The 24,478-nt window shown below is 44.4% G+C and overlaps 1 protein-coding gene across 1 annotated transcript in view; it reads right to left on the bottom strand.

The window, feature by feature from the left end:
- The window catches only part of SCN4A (sodium voltage-gated channel alpha subunit 4), a 1,457,305-nt gene that overhangs the window by 414,761 nt on the left and 1,018,066 nt on the right, over window positions 1-24,478 (bottom strand). The window contains exons 21-22 of the mRNA XM_078644999.1: window positions 9,071-9,244; window positions 8,306-8,428 (exon numbers count right to left, since the gene is read on the bottom strand). Of these exons, the coding sequence (XP_078501125.1) occupies window positions 8,306-8,428; window positions 9,071-9,244 (297 nt within the window). The remainder of the gene's footprint in view (window positions 1-8,305; window positions 8,429-9,070; window positions 9,245-24,478) is intronic.

The raw sequence follows: 24,478 nt of genomic DNA, 5'->3' as shown, positions 1-24,478 counted from the left end.
AGATGACAAAACAAGTTATTGATTTGCAAAACAAGAAGCTGAACAAGTCCCAGGTCATACAGCATTGCAGACTGCTGTTACTCAGATTGTGTTTCTTTCCCAGCTAAACTCCAAGTCTCTAGTCACCTCAATCAGACTCTTCTTGGTCAGACTCCCCATTTCACAGTCTACCCTACACCTACTTCCATAGCATCACCTTCCTCATACAAATGTCCTCTATATTAGGGCAGCCAACCAGCCTTCATACACAGGGTCTTGTCCTTCAACCAATGCATGCCTGTGTCTCTACACTAAGAAAAAAGTTAAAGCCACCTGTTCGTGTTTTGTCTTCTTCTTCATAGGCTTTCGAGGCAGTCTCAAGATACCAAGCATCAATGATATGTCAACTGCTCCTCTGACAGTGTGAATATATATGATACACTTCCATCCAAGTAATTGTGTGCTGACATCCGTTTCTCTAGATGAGAACATGGTGGCCGGATAGGGATGCCGGTCGGGAGCTCCCGGCTCCGATGGGCAGAATAGCAGATCGGCGGCGGAAATGTGGGTCCGGACCAACATGGCATCCCATGTGTAAACTGTGATTATTGTATATCGATATAGTGTAGAAAACAAAAAAACAAAAAAAAGAAGGGGAAAGAAGAACGTAGCTTACCTTCGGCTCGGTCTGCTCGGTCAGCCTCGTGGCGTGTTCCGCGCGGATACTTCCGGGTGTCAGCTGGGATTGGCTATCGGGTGCAATCAACGCAGGATGCAGGGGGGGGGTCCTGGTGTTTCTGGAGACGGTGGACTCTCGCATTGCGGCAAAAGAGTGGGGTCGGCTCTGTGTTTCGGGACAGATTCCTGCAGCAACCCTCGGGGGGTGCGGAGAGACCCAGGGACATGCTGTGGAGTGAGGCGGGGCAGTGCTAAGGCAGAGCAGGAAGGCTGCTACTAGGATTTCCTACCGGTCAAAGGCTACAGCCAGCCCCGGCAGCAAGGGGGCCGTTGAGAACGAGAAAACACAGGAGGAAGAACTGGCAGGCAGAGGAGAGCAACCAAAGGGCAGCAGGGCTGCTAATTCCTCAAAAAGGGCCCGGTACAAGACCTGGAAAATAACAAAGAAGGGCCCTGTGGTTACCCAAGTAAGTGAAAAATCTGACATATATTTTGGAAGCACTACAGTAAAAGTAGAGGAATTGGCTATAAAGGAGGGTGTGAAAGGGGGTAAGACCACTGTTACTGTTACTGATAACTTGGTTACTGACTGTGCTACTGACCTTGTAGACAATTTGCCTAAGAGAGGAAAAAGATATTGACTAAGCAGTAGGAATTTCTAAGGGGATGTATTAAATTCTGAAGCACTACAAAAAGAGAAGGAGAAAAGGGAGAAAATCAAAGAAAGAACCAAAGTAGTGTCTCCACCACAAATCCTGGAGTCAAAAATAGTTCCAATACGGTCTAAAGTTGTAACACAAAAGATTAAAATGACGCCATCTCTTCATACCTACTTTAAGGTAAGATATACCCCTCCTAAAGATTCAAAAGATCAAAGCCCAGAGAAGGAGAGTGTGGTCATTCACTCAGAAAGGGACTCACCACAACTTACAATGGCTGAGGAAAATCTAACTGCTGGTATCCCACACAGCCCCAACCGTTTCAGTGAAAGGAAAATATACAGCCCCTAGCCGTAAAAGAAAAAAAGAAGGGGTTAAAAATGCGGATCAATTAATAGAATACTTGATCACGGAGATGAGATCGAGCTTTGCGATACCAGAAAAAAATCAACTCAGAATCCAGGGGGTATGTGAGACATTGGAGACCAAGATGAACTCTATGATGGAAAGGGTCACCACCTTGGAAACCAATATGGAAGAGCTAGATAGAAGGCTCACCCGTAATGAAAAAACCACGGGGGTCCTGCAGGCTAGTGAAAAAGATCTTCGAAGCAAAATCGAGTCACTAGAAAATCAGGCCCGATGTAATAACTTGAGGCTCCTGCACATTCCAGAGTGTCAAGAAACAGGCGACAAAGATTTTTTGGATAAATCTTCTAAAAGAGTTCCTCCCCTGGATTAAAACCGAGGAGCTCTCCGATGATATACAGAGGGTCCACAGAGACTCTTTCGTGAAAAATAAAAAAAGGACGAATCCCAGGAAGATCCTTGTAAACTTTAAAACCTATGCACTAAAAGAAAGAATTCTAAAAGAGGCGATAAAAGCAGGATCTTACAAAAAGGATGAGTGGTCATTTAGAATAAGATCCGATATTTCTAAGACGACACAAGATGTGGCAGTTAGGTCAATACATACAGGAGATAAAATCCCTGGGGGCAAATGTGCAAATGATATTTCCTGCAATGCTGAGGATCATGTGGGATAATCACATGTATAACCTGAAAGAGCCACAAGAGGTAGAAGTGCTGATAGACACAATTAAGGTGCGAAAAGCGGGACTGTAAAATAAAAAATATCTGCCCATGGGGTAGGGTTCTCGAATAGGCAGTACAGGCCTGCCGAAGAGTAAAGGGAGGGTTCTTCAGGGGAAGGAAAAACCGGGGGGGGGGGTATGGTCTTTGTATAAAATATGGTGCACATGGGGTGTGGGACCATATTGGGGAAACATTTTTTAAAATCTTGGTCCGAATCATGCAAAGCTAAGAAGTAAAGTGCCCTTACCACCTTAAATCATGGGAATTAAAATTCTTTCATGGAATGTGAATGGCTTCAGAGTTAGATCAAGAAGGCAAAGGATCTTAGAGTACCTCAAAAATAAAGATTGGGACATAATTATCCTTCAAGAAACCCATCTCTTGTTATCTGAATGGGAAGGAATTATGAATGGCCATCGCGGGGTAGATTTTTATATTTGTATGAAACAAACCTGCTGTGTTAAAGGCGTAATCATTATGTTTAAAAAATCTGCAAAAGAACTTTGGAGGCTCACAAAGCTGATGAAAAAGGGAGATTGGCTGCTGGAAATATACGTATAGATGGCAGAACACTAGTGATTGGAGGGTATTACGGGCCCAATATCGACGATCCCTTAGCATTGCAGGAGCTTTATGCACACCTGTTGGATGCACCAGGGCCCATCATACTTGGTGGCGATTTTAACATTTTGTTAGACCCGGTATTAGATAGGAGTCCCCCAAAAAGTAGACACACTTTGCCTAAAATGAGGAGGTGGCTTAAGCCTTACCAAGAAGATCTAGGGCTAATAGATGTATGGAGAGATAAGGGAGAAAAAAAAATCATTTGTTTACATTAAAAAAAACGTAGACATTCTTCTAGAATTGATTACTTCTTAATAGATAAAGCATTATTGGGGGTAGTTAAAAAGGTTAGACATTTGCCTTAACACTTGTCAGGCCATTCCGCGGTAATATTGGAAATTGAGTATAACAAACTTTGGACTCAGCGAAGATGGACTCTAGATAAAGTAATACTTTTAGAGGACAAAATAATAGAGGTTCTCAGGGATGAAACTTTATCATATTTTCAATTAAATCAGAAACAGACCTCGAGCCAGATTAGATGGGATGCCTACAAGGCGGTGCTTATAGGTAAAATGATCAGCCTAACGGCCCACAGAAATAAAATAAAGAAGAAGGAAATAGAGAGTTTAGAGGGTGAAATACACATGTGGGAAAAGAATATGAATGAGGAAACATCAGCTGAAATAATAGAAACATCTAGGAATGAACTAATCAAGGCAAAAAATATTCTAATAAACATATGAGATGCTAGAATTAAGAAGAGGTGGGAAGCGAGTAAGTTAGCTCATTATCAATTCGGGGAGGGGTGTGGCAAGCTTTTAGCTTGGAAAACAAAGACCGATCTAACTAAAAACAAAATCTCAAGCATTCAAGAGACAAATAGTATTAGACCACTGGTAGAAGAAGCAGATATTAAAAACGCTTTCTTTGAATTTTTCTCAGAACTATATAAGGATGATACAAAAAATAGCGAGGCCTTAACTCAAGAATATCTTAGGCAATGGGTTAAACAAACTCTGTCAGAAGATCAAAAAGAGAAACTAAATGCAGAATTTACAGAATCTGAAGTCAACGAGGTGATTAAAGGTCTGAAAAGCGCCAAGGCAGCTGGGCCTGATGCCTTGCCTAATGAATTTTATAAAGTATTGCGAGGGGTATTGGTTCCAGAACTTACCAATCTGTTCAATGACATTTTTATAAGAGGATACATAACTCCTAAATATTGGAGCCAAGCTACTATCTGTATAATATTGAAACCAGGGAAAGATCCTAAACGCTGCGAGTCCTACAGCCCGATCTCTATGTTAAACTGTGACTACAAGATCTTTACGCAGCTGCTGGCAAAGAGACTAGGAACATGCGCAGGACATTTAATCCACACAGATCAGAAAGGGTTTATAAGGGGTAGACCGATTCAGGAACTCACACATGAGCTGATAGGAGCCATAGATCTAGCTAACGAGGAAAACCTTCCCCGATCGGTCGTTACCTTTGATGACGTTAAGGCCTTTGATAGGGTTAAGTGGAATTTTTTACACAAGACATTGGAGGCTTATAATTTAGGCAATAACTTTTCAAGAGTGGTTAGAGCTATATACAGTTCTCCAACTTCATGTGTGTTGGTTAACGGGTCCCTGACAGAGAGAATACATATGGAAAGAGGTACTAGGCAGGGGTGCCCGTTATCTCCTATATTGTTTAATCTCTACATTGAGCCCGTGGCCTGTGCCTTAAGAGCCAACGCACAGATATCTCCTTTTAGCTGTAGGAAATGGGAAAAGAAAGTCGCGTTTTACGCAGACGACTTAATGATATAGACAAACAACTTGACAGGCTCTCTTCCTGAAATATTAGGTACACTACAGCAGTTTGGAAGCCTATCAGGCTACCAAATTAACCATCAAAATACTGAGATAATGTGTTGGAACACTCAGACAAACTACCCTTTAGAAAAACTGCAAATCAGATACTTAGGGATCTTAATTGTGAAGGAGATCAAGAAGATTGCTCAGATAAACATTAATAGGGTTCAATCCGAGGTCAAAAAACTATTTAATGCTTGGAGTTCTCTCCCTCTGTCATTTATAGGTCGCTCTAATCTGGTCAAGATGATGATCTTACCTAAATTTACATACCCTTTCAACTCGATACCATTAGAGTTTTAAAAAGATTCGATAGCCAAATTACAGGGCGAAATCATTAGCTTTATTTGGGCCTCTAAGGGAGTCAGAATTTCATGGAAGAAGCCGAGAAGGAAACCGGAGCATGAAGGGATAGCTAGCCCAGACCTTCTCCAATAGTATAGGGCGTTCAATTCTAAGAATATTAGAGTGCTGTTTAAAACACTCAACTGTTTTCCAGCTTATATGCAAGCAATGACAAGTCCAGCAGGGGACTATTTTTTGTACAAATTCGGTCACACAAACTTTTTTCAAGAAGATCAAATTGAAAATCTTGGGAGCAGCTATTAGATTGTGGGTCCAGATGAGACGCTTATGGAAGATCCCCTATCATAGTCACTACGCCCCCATCCGGGATTCACCTGGCACGCCTGAATGCTTAAAGGATGTGCTATCAGTTCCACTGAAAGAAAATGGAATAGTGGAATGGGGACAAAAATTGACTGGATCTAACATTACTGACTGGGAAAAACTTGCAGGCTTAACAAACGGAAGTCTGTCAAAATTCAAGTACTACCAGTTAGCAAGCTGGGCTAAAACCCTAGGAAAAGATGGGCCATGAAACTTAGAATTAGAGGCGAAGATGGAACAAATATTTGAAAAGAAAGAAGTAGCCTACTGGTACTGGGCGCTTATCAATGAGGGACGAGAGGAATTCACCTTACCAAACGAGATATGGGGGAAGGCGCTGCCGTCGCAGGATGTATCAGCACTATGGCAAGTATCTGTAGCTGCACCCTTGAAAAAGAACTTCTTGGTTACTCTGCATAGAGCATACTGGAAACCCAAGAGGTTATTAAAAATTAACAAAGGGAGAGTAAGGAGTTGCCCCAAATGCAGCGAAGAAAGAGTGGACGAAATGCATATGTTTTGGCAGTGCCTGCACCTTCGGTCTTATTGGGACAATGTAGGTAAGATCCTCTCCAAGGTCCTCAAACAAGAAATACAGGTAAGTGCCCATTGATACTATTTGGGGTGAAACTAGATGATACTGGGGGATCTAGCCTTAACAAAAGTCTCAGGAATCTGTTATTTATGATGGTGTTAGCAGCCAGACGTGAGATCTATATGAAGTGGGTTAATCCCGTCCCCCCCACAGTGGAAGAATGGTTGAATTCAGTTATTAGAATAAATAAATTGGATAAAGCGGGGCCATATAGTAAAAGGCTGGAGTTTTGGAATAACTGGGAACAGTACTGGGCAGGAGGAGTATAAGAAACCATGATTCGGCAAACCTTGAGGTCCAATGATTAAGCGCATCAATAGTTTTGAGTATCGGGTACAGAATATAGCCTGTGAAAGGAGTGGGCAAGCTGCTTAATAGATGACTAATAAGCCAGTAGGATACCCCCACGAAGATTAAGGAGTGATCCTAGTGCCGGGGAAGGGCCACGGAAGGTACAGTTAGCCAGAAAGGCTCTTTTTAGGTGGTCAAGTTGCTACAACACTCTACTATTCGAAACTTTGCGTGATGAGGACTAAAAAAACCAACAACAAAAAAGTAATTGTGTGCTACTGGGCAGCACCATACCATGGGGACACATTCTGCATAATGTGTAGAGCACCGAGAACAGCCCCCACCCCTTCCATTTTTCTTGTAAATTATACTGAGTAGCTTAGGGAGAGGGGCGTTCTATGATATTATATTGGGGTTAGTCAATCTAGAATTGCTTGTTACTAAATTGTTGAAGAACATTGTCCACTCTTCCCTTTCCTGTCTTTGCTCTCCTAGAGACACCTCCTATTTTGTCTGCACGATGCGGACCAGAACTCTCAGGCCCTGCAGATGGCTTCGTGTACAGACGATCTGGGCCTACTTTCAATCAATAATGCATATATCTTTGCAAGTGCGTTCATTTGAGGAGTTTTAGCTCATCACTCCAAACGGGCATGCAAAAAGAAATGGCTGGAACAAATCCAAAGCATGGCTGAGCCTCTCTAAAAGGCAACAACATTTTCTAAGCATGTAGATGTAATGTGGAGAATCCTCTCCAAATCCATTACACTATAATTATCTGTTTCTTTAGGGACTACAAAAAAGAAACTCTCCTTATTCAAGCATCTGCAGCAAATGGAATGTGCTTAAGCACCAATTTCACCAGCAGTGCTAAACATGGCACGCTAATGCTATTAGGAATGGAGCTCCCAGACTGCCCACTCGAGGCGATATATACTGAGTATCAAAAGTCTACCAGCAACAGCACACTGTCAACAGGGGCCGTTCCCTCCTAAAAGTCTGGTCTGACCTCTGGGGTAGATGTTGAAGTTGATACGCTAAGCAATAATATTAAATCTGGCAGCACTAGTCCACTCTCTTTATATGTGAGCTTAAGGGTTATTAGTTAAATTATCAAACGGGAGTTGATCATCATCAACAAAGTTAACAAGCGAGTCAGCTCCATAAATATTGTATGAAGAATCGGTCATTGCTCTCTAGAGCAAAGAAGCACCTCCATCATGACCAACGCAACTTGGCCTATTAGCGATAACGACATATCCATCCTGAACATAATAGACTTCTGTCCTGTTATCTTCAGGGATACAATAGCTTTTCCGAGTGAGCCACCTGGACATTTCAGAGCCATAGCTTGCTAGACCATTCCTAGGTCTGGTAGTTCACTATCCCTATGCACAACTGAATTAGTTGTTGTCAGCCCTCACTGGTACACACCTGTGTATCATCTACGCAGAGGGATGCTTCATGTGTTTGTGCCCAATTTGTATGCTGCAGCTTGCCCTTTTCATCGTAGGTCTATCTAGAGTGAAGAGGAGGGGCGAGGGTAGACACCCCTGTCTGGTACCGTGTTCCAATTCCCAACTGCCCAATATTTATATCCATTTATATCCATGCATTTAATTCTGGCTCTAACCTTGGAACGTGACAAACTTTTTATTACCATACGTCAACATTTAAAATATTTACCTGTATTATCTAGGTTATCATTCTTTTTTCTCCAATGATAAAATCCCACAAGAAATGCCTTGCATGCAGCCCAATAGTGGTCTAGCCTTTGGAATCTGTGAATGCCTCATCTCTTTAGCCAAAAAAACATCAAAAACAACTAGACATTGCTTGAATTACTATGGTCAGTTATAATATTTCGCCTATCACTTTATGTGACATCAGGCAAAATATGGCAAACTTACCCTCATGCCTTCAAATCTTGACAGAGCTCTTAATGGCCTGAGGGCCCTCAATGTCCTCAATGACTTGATGGGGCCAAGTTCAGAGTAGCCTAACCAGTTTGCTGTTAAACTGATCAGCGAAACCTGAGGAAGAAGACATGGAGGCAAATGAAACCCAGAAGATGCATGTACAGAAGACGAGGTGGAATCAAGAATAGACAGCCTTAGTATTCAGCAACCCTGACAATCAGCAGTCCTGGTTATGGACATCTGAAAAACAACTTTGGGCCCCAGCACTTATTCTTTCACAAAATAAGAACTGTAATAGGGAATTTTGGCAAGTGAGTTTATGAAAGTCCTAATTCTGAGAAAGCTACAGAGAAATATTGCAAATGATTGCAACATGCATTATATCGGCTAGCATTACTGATACACACAACGCGTAACTCCTGCCAAGCCCCCACCTCGCCTCATTCTCGATGCTTCTCAATCCAACTCTCATTTTCCTTTTTTTCTGTAGCATTTCCAAAAGTGAAATATGTTTCATGAACTACTTTTATTACAAACCTCTGTACTGAAACTCCCCAAAACCCTTAGAGGAGATGCATCATTTGGGAAGAAGATTTAGGCGATGAGCTCAGCAAGAAAAGTTTGCAAAGCTTTACAAGTGGACACAAAGCTCACTAGCACTAGCAGGTGTACCAATGCTCACAAACCATTGTTTTAACTATTCCCCTTAGCGTATTCCAGAGTAAACCAAACAAATATGAACAAGGAGGCACTTACATCCACTATGAGGAAGTCAAGCCAGCACCATGCATTGGTAAAGTAAATCTTGAATCCATAAGCTGTCCATTTTAGCAGCATTTCAATGACAAAAACGTAGGTGAAGACTTTGTCAGCATATTCCAGGATAGTTTTTATAACTTGTCTCTGCTCGATGTATACGTCCTCGAATGCCTATGGTAAGACAGATGGTAAATTTTTTACTAGTCACTAACTACTACTAGTTATTCGTAAATAACTTGCTGTACTGGCCGTATATTTACAAAATTCAATACCTTTTTAAGATTCATAAAATGCCAAATACAATGATTCTGAATAGTAGAGTATCAAAACCTTTCCATTCAGACACCACACTGATATACACAAGTTCGGTTTTTCCTACTTTGCGCATAGATCTGGTAGCAGCTCCTTCTTGGAAGAATCACAGCAATTGAAACAAGTTAATATGTCTGGCTTTAGCAGAAAGTCTTTTGGCAATTCTTGTTTTTGTGTCAGGCGTTTTGCAATTCTTTATTGTTCAGGAAGCTGCCAGGCCCTCATCAATCTAAACCAAAGCATTGTCTAAAGGCAAAAATGTTGATTTGGTCTAAAAAAAGCACACATTTCCATAGTATTCCCTGGCACTGACGGGAACTACTTTGTGTGTTTGTGTGCACCTCGTGAAAGGGCTGCAATACATAACTCATAGGGAAGTCAGCAAATGGCCAAAGAGGACTGACACATTGGGCAAGATGTAGGAGCCCAAATACCGGTCGGTAACGGTCGATTTCGGCCGTTACCGACCGGTATTTAGGAATTGGCATATAGGGGCCATTATTTTACAGAATCGGTAAATTTACCGATTCTGTAAAATACTGAATCGGTAATTTTACCGATTCGGTAAATCCAAATGTAGGTGACACTCCTGAGAGTCTCGCAGGCCCTTAAGAGTCGGTATTTTACCACACAATCCTATTGTGTGGTAAAATACCGAATCCAGGTGTGCATGCACATCTGTGCATGCACACTGTGCAATGTGACACACAGACATGGCCTAAGGGCATGTATGTGTGCCACATGTCACACAAGCCTTTTCTTCAGGTGCTAGAGGGTGTCAAAGTGACACCCCCTGCACCCTTGCAACATTCGGTATTTACCGATTCGGTAAATACCAAATCAGTATTTACCATTGATTCCTTTGGGCTTCACAGCCCATAGGAATCAATAGGAAATACCGATTCGGTATTTATCGAATCGGTAAATACCGAATGTTACCGATTCGGTATTTCTATTTTGAAAAATACCTACATCTCCCACCTTCATATTTACAGATTCATGAATACCGAATCGGTAAAATTCGGTATTTATGAGTCGGTAAATTGAAGTTACCTACATTTGGCCCATTGTTCCGTGATGCATACTGAAGCAGGTGGAAGAAAAATGTGAATGGACAAACTACAGACTAATGGACGAAGTCTAGCTGAAAACCCCTAAAAGGTAACAATGTCATATACATAATTTTAGTAAAATGAAAAGTTCTTAAATAACACACACCTAAAAAAAAAATTGGTCTTTAATTGGCTGCCAAACTCCTGCCTTCGGGAAATAGGGTGAGAAAGAAAGAATGAAAGACAAACGGAAAGAAAGAATGAAATAAAAATGAAGGCAAGAAAGCAAGAGGAAAGAAAGAAAGAAGGAATGAGGAAAGAAAGAAGGGGCAAAAATCAAGAAAGGGGAAGGCAAGAAAGAAAGAGTAAGGCATGAAAGAGAAAGGGAACAGAGGAAAGAAGGAAAGAAAGAGCAAAGCAAGAAAGGAAAGATGAAAAAGAGGAAGAAAAAGAGAAGAAGCAAAGAAAGAGGAAGGCAAGAAAGAAAAAGGAAAGAAAGAAAGGAAGGCAAGAAAGAAGGAAGGGAAGAGAAAAGGAAGAAAAGAAAGAAAGAAGGAAAAGGACAGATAAAAAGAAGCAACGAAAGAGGAACACAGCAAAGAAAGAGAATGAACGAAAGAAAGAAACAAAGATAAACAAAATGAAAGAAGGAAATGTGTGAAAGAAAAGAAAGAAGGAAAAAAAGAAATTGGGAAGGAAGATGATCCGCTTCTTCACAGCCCGGCCTTTCTTCGCAACAACAAAACACAAGACGAGTTGATTGTCCACCCATAACTCTTGTGTGTGGTGGTCATAATAGAACGACAATGCTCTTTTAGGTCAAGACAGCAGAGTTACTACTCGTCTTTAGATGGATGTGGAGGTGCATAAAAGGTATGCAATGTAATGGATTGGCCTACATGAAATAGGGTAACCTATTTACTTAGAAAGGAGGCCCTTGTGGGAAGCACCAGTTAGTCAGGTTAAACTAAGTAAGGCAGCATAGATGACAAGGTCTGCAGCTCACCTACTCTACAGCCAGATGTAACAGCCACAAGGGAGGCTGTTTTAATGCTCAGAAGCCTGAGGGGACAATTATGGAGTGGCTCCAAAGGAGCACACATCAAAAAAGTTAACACCAGAATAAGGTCCCACTGAGGCATGATACATGGGGAAAGAGGGAAGAGATGAACAAGACCTTTTAGAAACCTATTTACAATACGGGATTTGAACAGTGAGGGTTGTTCAGGCAGCCTCAAAAAGGCCCTGCTGGCCATTGGAAAGAATGAAGAGTAAAACGTCCGAGAGGGGGCAGAAAGGGGATCAATGTATTTTTCTGCATACCATGCCACATATTTTTTCCAATGTCATAGTGGAGGGAAGCCGGGCTGCCAAGATGACGTCCATACTTTGATAGGAAGGTCGAACGCTGTCAACTGGCATCGCTCAATCACCACACAAGAAGATGGAGACTGGACAGATTCGAGTGGAGAACACACCCCTGATGCTGTGACAGAATATCCTCCCAAAGAGGCAGCCTTATCAGAGGATCAATGGCCATGTTCAGTAGCTCGGGATACCAGACTCTCCTTGCCAAATCTGGAGCCACAAGTATGACTTGGGCCTGGTCTCTCTTGATCGTCTTGAGAACTCCGGGCCGGAGTGGTATGGGCAGAAAGCATATAGGACGTCTTTGAGCATGAGCCGCCTTGAAAACTCCAATGGCAAACAGATCTAATCCAGTGAGGGAATATCATTGGGAGATCACAGCAGAGAAAAAATCCTTTTTAGCTAAAAGGATTGTGGAAGCAGATAACTCCTGCAAAGAGATCTTTAAGATTGTTAAAGAGTTTATCTCTCCCTCCTGCTGTACTCCCACGTCTGTCTTCTCGGAACCATGGATTACGGAGCTGGCAGCATTTTTCACCAATAAAATTCGTACCGTCCAGTCGGCCTTGCAAGGAGCTCATAACATCTCGGATTCGGGCTCTGTGGCCGACGGCTCTCTTAATCCCTGGTTACACTCATCTGCATTGGACATGGATACCTCGGGTCCTACCCTTGACTGCTTTCCTGGTTTAGAGCTGCATGCCTCGCTTGACCTCTTGTCCAACTTGAAATCTGGATCTCCACTTGACCCTTGCCCCGCCAAGTGTCTTGCGACCTTGGCTCCTGCTCTTAACTCTATCATCAACCCTATTATTAACTCATCTCTGAGCTCGGGCAAAGTCCCCTCATCTTGGAAGCAGGCCCTAGTCCTCCCCCTTATTAAAAAGCCGAATGCAGATGCCAAATTGCATTCCAACTACAGGCCAATCTCGTTGCTGCCCGCTTTGGCCAAAATAGCGGTAAAGCATGTACACACCACCCTAGCCAACTTTCTAGAGGTCAATTCCTTGTTACATCCGTCACAGTCCGGGTTTAGATCTAACCTGAGTACAGAAACCGCTCTACTCAAGGTGACCGAGGCTGTGAAGGAAACTTTGGACAGGGGTGGAGAGGCCTTGCTCATCATGCTTGATCTGTCGGCGGCCTTCGACACTGTTCCCCACGACCTTCTCCTGACAAGACTCTGGGAGATTGGCCTGAGGGGAACGGTGTTCGAATGGTTTCAATCTTTCTTGGCCGACCGCAGACAAACGATCTGGGCTCCCCCCTTCTCCGCCCCTATGCTCCATACTCAGCCCTTCGCTTTTTAACATCTTCATGACACCTTTAGCGGCGCGAGTGGAGGAGCTAGGGGCTCAGATCGTCTCCTATGCGGATGATACACAGCTCCTGTTCACTTGTGACAGGGGCTGTGACTTCGATGGAGCGGCCATCCGGAAGTGTCTGGAGTTTGTGTTTGATTGGTTCGGGAAAAGCGGCCTCAAATGCAACTCAGACAAATCCAAGATATTGTTTTTTGGTTGTCCTGCCGACCCGAGATGGAAGCACTGGTGGCCTTCGGCCATGTTCCCCCCTGCCAACGATTCTGTTACAGCTAAGAATCTGGGCATGCTGGTTGATAACACCCTCTCCTTCAAGGCCCAGGTAGCTGGCCTGACGGGGAAGTGCTTCGCCATCCTAAGGATGTTGAGAAAGTTTTTGCCGTACCTATCTTTGGAGCACAAGAAGATAACGGTGCAGGCCTTGATAGGCTCACGACTAGACTATGCCAACATCCTTTATTTGGGTCTTCCTGAATATCTGTTGACCCGCCTGCAGGTAGTCCAAAATTCGGCAGCCAGGGCAATCTTTGGTCTTTCTGAGGTACCTTTTCCACTCCCACTTTTCTGAGAGACACAACAGATTTTCTCAATAAACTCAGCGCCATGGAAATAGAAGATTTCAGCAACTTAATCCTATGTACAGTTGACGTTACATCTTTGTACACGTCCATTCCCCACTCAATGGGAATAGAAGCAATAGAACACAGTTTATTGAGGACTGATTTGAACAAGGATCTGAAACTCTTCCTGATGGAGTTACTAGAATTCACCCTACTCCACAGTTATTTTAAATGGAAAGATGAATGGTTTCAGCAATTGACTGGAACTTCAATGGGCAATTCGGCAGCCCCTGCCTATGCTAATATTTTCATGCACAGATTTGAACAGGATAATATCCTTTGTAAAACCATATGGAAAGACCATCTGAAAATGTTCGTCAGATTCATCGACGATATTTTTCTAATATGGCAAGGTCCAGAAGACATTCTCCTCAAGGAACTTACCCAGCTCAATTCCATTGATCCACGGTTACAATTCACCCATGAAATACAAGTACACTCCATAACATATCTTGACGTCAAGATCACCAACACTAACTCAGGGTTTCAAACAAGCTTGTTTCGTAAAAAAACTGACAGGAATAACACTGTACATTATTCGAGCTTTCACCCTCATCCTCTTAAAAATCATTTACCATACAGTCAACTCATTCGAGCCAAAAGAATAACTTCTGATTTAAACAAGTTTAACGAAGAGGCAAACACCATAACATCACGTTTCAAAGCCCGCGGGTACCCGAACCAGATCCTTGAGCAAGCCAAACAACGATGTGCTACCAAATCTAGAGACGAACTACTGAGCATCACAACAACGACTAAAACCGATGTTATCACTATGGTTTCCAAATACTCCACTGCCAGCCACAAGTTCAAACAAATCATCAAAAAACATTGGGATATTCTTAGAGTTGAACCTGATTTCAACAGAATCTTTGAAACACAACCTACCTTTGCTTACACCCGAGCCAAAAATTTGGGGGAACTTATCAAACATCCTAAAGCTACGTCCCAAATATTCAAAGGAACTCTGCCATGTTGGAATTGTAATCACTGCAACAGTGCCATAAAAGGCACAACTGTCAATCATCCCATGAAAGGACATCAAATAAAAATCAGAGCCACGGCTACGTGTGACACATCCAACGTAATTTATATGTTGAAGTGCCCATGCGGCAAAATTTATGTCGGACAAACTGAGAGAAAACTCAAAATAAGACTCACGGAGCACAAGTCCAACATAAGAACTAAACAAGCCAAGTCAGCAGTAGCACAACACTTTCTTGAAGCATGTCATGGCATCAGCCAATTGCGCTACTGCGCATTGGAAACCGTAACAAAGTAACAAGGTAAAGACAATCACAATGAGCTTTTGAGACGTGAAAATTATTGGATTTTCACACTGTCCAGCATGAAACCATACGGACTCAATGATCGAGTGGAATATTCTTGTTATTTGTAAAACCCGTTTTGGGACATAGGTACTTCCTGAATTCGATTGATGGCTAGCCCTGTTCCTTGTATTTAATTTTTCTGATTTTGTGCAGTAACATTTTTTTCTTTTCTTTTCTTTTTACATGTGATATTTTTTCACCATTTTCTGAACACCATACGAAGTAGTGTTTTCACGCCTGATACTTCCGAGCTTCACTAGATAATGTTACCCGATTTCCCGATGGTTTCCTTTTTCAATAGGTCTATTTCTTCACCACGCATCCTGCACAGTTTTTTTATATCCTTCACTGAGTCCTTTTTCCTTTTTTGACAAGCCTCCACCTCACCGCATTAATGTCGGCTCCACCTTTAGTTACCCGTAACCTAGCAACCACAACCTTTAAACCACTTCCGGGATTTAGCTAACGTTCTGACCCGGCAGATGACTGTGTTACCTTCGTGAATCCTGTCTGTGCACGCCACGGTAAGTTCGTCACTAAATCCTTTTTACACCACGTAATAATGGCACACTGCCCTTTCTGTGTCCTAGTTAGTTTAGACTTTATTTTTCACGCGCAAATTTAACTGCGTTCACGTTTCGTAACGGCTATTATTCCACCATTGCACTTTTATATAGTCACGAACCTATTCACTGACCACTAGGCACCTGCGGTTTTAAATCTAACTTTGCACTATCGTTACTAGCACTCCTTCACGGACTTTTCATTTTTTAATCACTTTACGGTAAGGGTCTTGACATCGAGTATCTCTCACACCCCCCGTTTTTCTTCTTCATTGACAGATATTTATCCCCTGGAAGAAGGCATTCACGTTATGCCGAAATGCATTGGGATTTATTTGAGTGCATTTTGCAAAAATGAAAGATTCATGTGAACAAAAGATTTCCTTGTGAATAAAACAAGATGGAACAATAATAAAAATATAAGTATTTGCAAACTACAATTCTGATATTGTTTATATTGGTGAAACCTTCATACAAGGACCATTAAGGAGCCCGGGGGACACTTCTCACTTTCTAGTAGTGCTGCCTTTATTCTTACCAGAAGAGCCAGGGCGAGCAACCTCCTTGTTACTCTGCATTGGCTGCCGATTCGTAAGCGCATCTCCTTTAAGACCTTAACCACAGCTTTTAAGGCGCTACACAATTTCGGCGCTGGCTATCTGCAGCGAAGGGTCAACTTCTATCTTCCATCTAGACCCTTGAGGTCGGCTGCCCAGGCCAATGCAATCGTGCCGGCAGTGAGACGTGTTCGTTGTGGAGGTCGCTCTTTTAGTTACCTGGCCCCCGTCTTTGGAACACTCTGCCCCTGACGTTGCGAACGTGCTCCAATTTGTCTACCTTTAAAAAGGGACTTAAAACTCATCTTTTTGCCCTGTAAGCTGTTCTTGTGGATTTTTAGTGCCGCTTTGGCTGTCTTGTTAGTTGCTGATATTTGTGTAATGATCTACAGCGCCGGGACGCTCTTCGGAGCAGCTGAGCGCTTTACAAAACCCCCAGTAACATAACATAACATAACATAACCAAAGCTCTCCCCATAGTTAAAATAGACCTTGCATCAACTCCAGTTGGAGATGCCATTCATGATCCGCTTGGCATTGATGGCTGAGTTTGTCGTCTCTGGATTTCAGAGAGCCTGCCAGGTGTTGAACCACCAGGGATAAACCCTGCTGTTCCAGCCATGTCCAGAGATGCAGGGCCTCTTGACAACGGGTCGACAACTCCACCTCGCCCTGTTTGTTGCAGCTCCACATGGCATTGGTGTTGTCCGTGAACACATGCACTACCCTTCCCTTGATGGAGGGTGTTAGAACCGGGTCTCTAGTTGGCAGGGGTATGCACCCTAATCCAAGTTGGGACCACCTCTTCCGACCTGGTAGCTTGGCGCAGAGCAGCAAAGGCGTAACTTCAGAGGCAATGTGTAAAGTATTTGTGCAACACACAACGGCGATGACACAGTAAAAACACTCACAAAAGGAACACCACACCAGTTTTGTATAAGAATAAGAATTTCTTTATCCAAAAATTATGCGAGAACCAAAAGCAGGTAAATCCAGCTCCAGGCAAGATCAATAATAAAAAGGATTCCAGTTTCCAAGCAAGATCAATAATCAAAAAAAATGAATCCAGTTCCCATGCCTGATCAATAATAAAAAGGATTCCAGTTTCCAAGCAAGATCAATAATCAATAAGAATGAATCCAGTTCCCAGGCCTGATCAAATCACCAAAAGCTCATGTGTGCCAAGGGCTCCTGCTGGTAATGTCTTTCTCACAGTGTCCTTGGATGGCAAAAGTTCACTTGAGGTAGGTTCTTATGGTCAAAATTCACTGGGGGAAGGTTCTTAGGCCAAAGTTCCCTTGTAGCTTAATAAGTGTGCCTCTCATAGAAATGATGCTCCCAGCGTAGGAAGTGCGGCTGCCCAGGCGCTGCTGGTAATGCTAAATAATGCCCAAGTGCCAATTACCAAGTAATTATGCCCCCGTAGGCCGGTCAGTGAAGGACGGTTCCCAGCCAAGCACAAAGCTCACACTCCAGCTACCCGGCCAACCCGCACCCTGCCCCCTCGCAGCAGCCTGGTTGCACTGAGGCGTTACCTGGGGTGGTGATTGCGGGCGCGGGTTCGTGGCTCCTCTCCCCCTGGGGCCTTGGGCTCAGCAGGCGATGCACGGGTGGGGGGTCACAGCCACACAGCGCTCGTTTAGCACAGCGCTTAACAGTGCCTCCAAGTCCTGGGCAACGACGGAGCCTCCTGCCACACAGCGCTTCTTTAGCACAGCGCTTAACAGTGCCTCCAAGTCCTGGGCAACGACGGAGCCTCCTGCCACACAGCGCTTCTTTAGCACAACGCTTAACAGTGCCTCCAAGTCCTGGGCAACGACGGAGCCTCCTGCCACACAGCGCTTCGCTTCTCAGCGCTACACAGCGCGCTCCGGTCCCAGTGGCGGTGACCTCAGGACCAGTTTCAGTCGGCTTGCGCCAGAAGCAGAGGCAATCACAGAGCCCTCTGGAGGATCACGGGGCAAGCAGTGCTGAGGGAAGGCACAGCGTTGCAGGGCAAATCTTGAGAGTGTTGTTGCTGTTCCAAAGGGCAGTCTTTAAAACGCTGTGGTCCAAGGACAGGTAGTTTCCTTTAGCTTAAAAAGGGTGCAGTCCCAAAAAGGCAATCTTTAAAAGGGTGAAGACTCTTTAAAATGCTGTTCAAAGAAAAGTAGTTCCTTTGGGATGTTGTGGAGACACTCTGGTGGTGATGTTGCAGTCTCCCATGCAGGGCAGGATCAGCAGACAGTAGGGCAGCTCAGCAGGTTGTGGGGCAGCAGTTCCTTGGAGCAGTCAGCCTCCTTCCCAGTGGCAATCCTCTTGCGCAGCAGTCCTCACTCCAGCAGGGATTCTTCCAGGTCCAGCAGTGTAACAAGAATGTGAGGCCAGGACCCTCCCTTATATATCTTTTTAGTCTAGGGGCTAGAAAGTGGTGGAAGTCTCTGGAAGGGTCTGGGGGCAGGGGCTTCTGGAAGAGTCCAGGGAGTTCTGGTATGTTCCCTGCCTTCCCTGACCTAGCTGTCACAGTGACGAGAGACAGGCCGTTAAGGCTACAGTGGGCAGCCCATCACAGCTCATCCCAGGGAAGAAGGTGTGAATCACCACTCCCACCTCCCAACCCAGGCAGGCTATCAGTATGCAGAGGGGAGGGGGGAGTCTGCAGCCTAATCTAAGTGTAGGCAGGAAAAGGTCCCCTTTATAAAAGTGGGATCCCTAGCATAGTAATGCCCAAACCCTATATATCATTGGAAAGGGTTCCCCGCCCCGAGTCCAACAAGACCAAACATGATAGACTTATTAGGTCCCTGTCAGAAGTTATTCCATAAGGGGAGGTTCCCAATGTTAGCCTATGGAGGATTAAACCTTACTGCGGTAGCAGTGGCTTGTGGCAGATATGCCAGCCTCACAAGGTTTTAGGGAAGAGCACCTGCACCTCAGCACTGTTTAGCAGTGGTGGGGTGCCCAGAGTCCTAAGTCCAACAAAATATAGGATAAAAATGGGAGGCAAAAAGGGCAAAAATGTAGGGGAGACCACCCTAAGGCTGACAGGTCTAACAGAGGGTAGAAAGGCTTTTAATGTCAGTCGCATTGCACGGAGCTCCAGCAGGTTGATGTGGAGTCTGGATACTGCCACAGACCAGAGTCCCCTGATCTCCACCTCTCCCAGATCACCAACCCACCCCAGGAGTGACACTACTGTGAGATCTGGTTGGGGAAGGGAGAGGGATCTGCCTCTGACCCAATCACAGTTCATGAGCCACCACTCAGATCCTTTGCAGTTCCCTCCGAGATCTGAACCATGTCGGAAAGGTTCCCCTGATGCTCTGCCCATTGAAACTTAATTTCCCACTGCAGAGCTGGCATATGCCATCAGGCATGATTTGCGAGGGGAATACAGGAGCCCATGAGTCCCAACAGCCTCAGGGTCTGCCTCACCAAAATCCAGGATAAAGGCTAAAACATCAGTATAATAGCCAGAATATCATGGACTCGGGAGGCTAAGCCTGAAACTGCACTGCATCCAGAACAGCTCCAATGAAAGGCCAGATCTATAAGAAAGTCAGGTGTGACTTCAGCATGTTGATAGTGAACCCCATTGAGTGCAGGAGGTTCGCCGTAGTGTGGAGTTGGGAAGACTACCTGGGCGAGCCCACCTTTAACAGCCAATCTTTGAGATAGGGGAAGACTGGCTTCCCTGATCTCTGCATATGAGCTGCAACTACCGCTATTACCTTGGTGAACACCGAAGGGTCGCTGGTAAGGCCAAAACGAAGCACGGTGATCTGAAATTACTCGTGGCCCACCATGAACTGTAGGTAAGCCCAGTGGGCAGGCATGACGGGAATGTGAAAATAGGCGTCCTGCAAGTCCAATGCAACTATCCAGTCTCCTGGGTTCAGGGCAGACCGGGCCTGAGCTAACGTGAGCCTTATGAATTTCTCCTTCTTGAAGAAGTAGTGGAGATCCAGCAAGTCTAGAGTAGGATGAAGGCCTATGTCTTTTTTGGAGACCTCAAAGTAGCTGGAAAGCAACCACAGCCCCCTATTGGCACTGGCATCCTCTCCATGGGCCCCCCATGGCCAAAAGAGATCTGACTTACTTGCGGAGAAGGGATAGATGTTCCTCTGTCAGCTGGTCGTGAGATGGTGGAATGGAGGGAAGATTTGTCATTAAGGGGAAGGATTAGGCCCTTAGAACGATTTGCAAAACCCACCTGTCAAATGTTAGGGAGAGTGGGGCAGGTGATGGCAAATCTAGTTGCCCATGCTGGTAATTGGCAGATTAGGAAGGTTTGGAGCTGCAGCTGCCAGGGAGGTGGTAGACTGGCCAGACCGTTTGCTGCCTGACCCATGAGGTCTGTGGGTACCGCACCCTCGGCCACACAGATGTGGCGGGTAGGGAAGTGAAATAGCTCGAAGCCCCTTCAGTAGCCACAAAAGAAGTAAAAGGTGGATTGAGTGTGACGTGGCACCATATAAAGTCACAAGGATCTGGCCGTAGCCCGACTGTACTTGAAATGCTCCAGCACTGAATCCACCTTGTTTCTGAAGAGATGGGTGCCATCAAAAGGCATGTCCATAAGAGAGGATTCAACATCACCAGAAAAGCCAGTCATCCTCAATCAGGCGTGGCGAAACATGTCAGTCGTGTCAAGTCTACAACGAATAGTAAACTTTGCTGCATCTCTCCCATCAGCAACAGCCTGAGAGTGTACCTCAACAGTCGCCTCTGGGACTGTTGGCAGCACCTGCACAACCGTGTTTCACAGAGCATATAAATAATGGCCCAAAAGGCATATGATGTTTATGGACTGCAATGTCAGGCTGGCAGAAGAAAACATCTTCTTCCCAAAAGGGTCCAGTCTCTTGGATTCCCTATCAGGGGTAGTGGTAGAGAAAGGTGCTTAGAATGCTGAGGCTGTCTGGGTATGGCGTAGGATGGGAAGTTTAGGTCCCCTGGGGTGGGTCAGCTAATGATTGTCCTATTCATAGGGACCCTGTGCTAAGTTTAGACCAAGTCCCCAAAAGGAAATCAGTGAGGGCGTCCTTAAAGAGGAGTAGCGATTCTGAGAGGAGGACTCCCGGATGCAGCACCTCTGTCATGCCACTATGGGCAACTGAAGGTCGAGGACCTAAGCCACCTCCTGCACCACCATTGCATATGGAGCTCCCTCCTTGGTAGCTATTGTAGGGGGAGGAAGCTTACCAGTATCTGGAGAAGTATCCAGTCTGCTGGCTTCACCCAGTTCCTCACATCAGTCCATGCTAGGGTTTGTTTAATGTGGCTGGTATTCCTCTGGGTCCAGCGACCCCTCCCATTCCTCCATGAGTTCTAACCAAAGGAAATAGGGCTCAAGTTCCGAACTAGGAGGCAAGGCTCTAGTCGGGGCCAAATGCTGAGTCGCCTGATGCCCCTCCGGCTCCGTATCGGAGTCGGGGATCAGAATGGGGATGGGCTGTCGTAAGCACCAGCGGCGCCGGGAGCATCAGCTTTGGGACTAGCATCAGGGAAGGTGGAAAAGGTATGACTGGTGCTGGTCTGGATCCAGGAACAGATTCTTGGTTCCTGACTGGAGCCGGAGCCGCCGGCACAGAGCCAGATGGGGCCTCTTCCGTCCCCGCTGGGCCTAAAGGCGGACCAGAGGTGTCATGGAGTCGGCTCAGGTGCAGGCTCTACCGTGGAGCCAGGCCTTGAATGTCGATGCTCCCTCATCTCTGACGGATAAGGAAAAGTCGGAGACCTCTTCGACTTCTTTTTTTTGTCTAGTGGTGTCGCACGCCGAGCCGTCATGAGCTTGAGGGTCTGCTCCCACAAGGCGTTAGGATATATAGGTGCCAAGGAAGTCACTTCCAACACGGATGATGCTGGCGAGGCATGCGGAGCTGAACGATGCCACCCACTGGTGTGCAGGGGTACTGCTCATGCAAAATCTTATGAATCCAGTCTGATGCCTGGGAAATTCTAAGGTAAGGAATCTACTGCTAGAAGTTTCTATCAGATATATTGGTTAAGCTCATACGTACCAGTCAACTGTCACAACATTATCTTTTCATGACTCTTTAAAACTAGTGGTTAGGAAGGTTGTGGGCTGATGTTCACTGTTTATTTCTGAAACATATCTTCTATTCACTCTTGAATTTTCGGGCGTTTGCCTTTCTTGGCACCACATTATCCAATGAAAATCTGATCACAGAGACGAATGTCTTTGGTGTAATCCAGAATGACTGCCTGTCTGGGATCCAAACTCTGCAGCCACTGAAACTAGCTCTTTAACATATTTGATATATGAATGTCCTTTTATTCCTTATTTTTGGATAAAAGTATGGGGTACAAATACTAAATACTTTAATTATTAATTATAATTATTTGTAAATTATCTTTATTGTGTGTTCACTGTCCACAGCACATATGAAGTTGTTTGATTGTCTAAATTTGTTCACTATTAAATTATCTCCAACAGGAAAGATGCCAAATTACTTTAAGTTCATACTTCCTGAGCTTGGAAAATATTGGATTGTATTTACTAGAAGAGGAGCTAATTTTCCTTTTTATAAACTTGTTAAGTGGCCATCAGACTGTCAATTTTTGTGGAATTCTTTTGATGCTTTTAATGCTATGCCAGTTTTGAGCAATGCCTAATGAGTATTGCTATTATAATTCAATTTCTGCTGATACAAGAACATCTTTGTGTATATTTATCTATTGCTTTTTAAATTGTTATTAGTTATTTATACTCTAGTTTATACTCATGTTAATGACTGCATACCTTATTCTTTAGTGTGTTTTATTTGTATTTTTGTTATAATATATAGTGTAATAAATTATTTGTTTACGCGAAAAAACATTTCATGTTGCAGCACAGTTAAAGCACGGCGCAATCGAAAGAACTCATCAAACCAACTACAATACAGCCAGTAGAGCATTCATTAAGGGTTAGCCGTACCCAAGGGTTGGCACACAGTGGTGTCAAAAATCACAGATTCTGGGACTGATTTAGATCTTGGTGGATGGGGTCCCACCATTGATTTTTCTGCAGTCTTCCCACCCTTTGCCTTGGCGGTCCGCCCCCACTCAATGTTGATGTTGGCTGGTGACTGGATGGAAGAGCGCCGCAGTCCTGCCACCTCCGTCAGGATCTTTCTCCCTCATCCCACTCAGATTTCCGCCGTCCAGATCACGATGTGCCTTTCTATTGAGGCAACTATGGTGTGGCAACCTCTAAGCTCAAGTTGAATCGATGAAAAAGAGGTGACAAGTCACCTTTTTTCAGGGTCCCACCCACCAAATCTATCTTGAACGCCATTGCACAGGTCTTTCTTGTGCTGCTGCTAAATACCAATGATGCTCCACCACCCTATTGTTGCCGAAATATACGGTAGGCTTTTGTAACAGGTACATTCAAAAGAATGTGTATGTTGTTGGTGTGCAACGCTAAAGGTAAAACAAAAATGGGCAGTGCACATTATCTACATATGTGTTTTGACAGATTCACAACATATATGTTTATTGTGATTGAGAATAAGTAGTGCTTACCTGTGTCCAAACTACCATGGCCTCACTCTGGCAGGACTCCATCGCCAGGATACCCATATGAGCACAACGAGAACATCTAAATTGGCTTGTCGCAATTTCAGCAGCCTGACATCAACTTAGTACTTGTAGTCAGCAGAGAAGACTGCTGTGACAGCAGGACGCTGTCTATTGCTGTCACATCGTTTTACGGCGGGCGGACCAACGTCAGCTCAAGAGAGTACTTGGGACAGCCGCAGCGGGACACCAAGATAGAAATCAGGCCTCGGCGTCGGTCACTCTGCCACTGTGCATCGTCCGGTGACATGGAGGCCACTGTTGAGCTCTCTAAGGTGCAGGCAACCCTGCGCTGTAATGAAGAGGGGTGAACGCGCCCCTGATTGTAACGGATTTTCGGCTTGGCTGGCAGAGCACACTCAGAGTGCGGCCATATTGCAGCTGGCTTAGCCACGCCTCCACCTATGATAGTTTTTTAAATGAAAATAGCTTTTTGCTCTGTTTTATGGCCTATCTTTACCACTTTGTTAATTGTATACTTAATTTCTTAAGTTCATGGCTTATGTTTTGTGAATGTTATTAATTCAAAAAAGCTTATTAAACTAAAAAAATAAATAGTAAAAAGTGTTATATGGAACTATAGAAGACCGCAGCGACATCGCTACTAGTCTTATGATTGTGTCAAATGCAGCAGTTGTTACGTTGCAGTATGGTGTGGTAAGTTACAATGTGTAACTCCCATTGCCCTTGGTGCTGTATAAGCTAAATTGAAAA

This window comes from Lissotriton helveticus, chromosome 5_1, assembly GCF_964261635.1.
Source record: "Lissotriton helveticus chromosome 5_1, aLisHel1.1, whole genome shotgun sequence".
NCBI classification, from domain to species: Eukaryota; Metazoa; Chordata; class Amphibia; order Caudata; family Salamandridae; genus Lissotriton; species Lissotriton helveticus.
The sequence above is the reverse complement of the archived record's forward strand: the minus strand, read 5'-3'. Positions and strand labels throughout refer to the sequence as shown.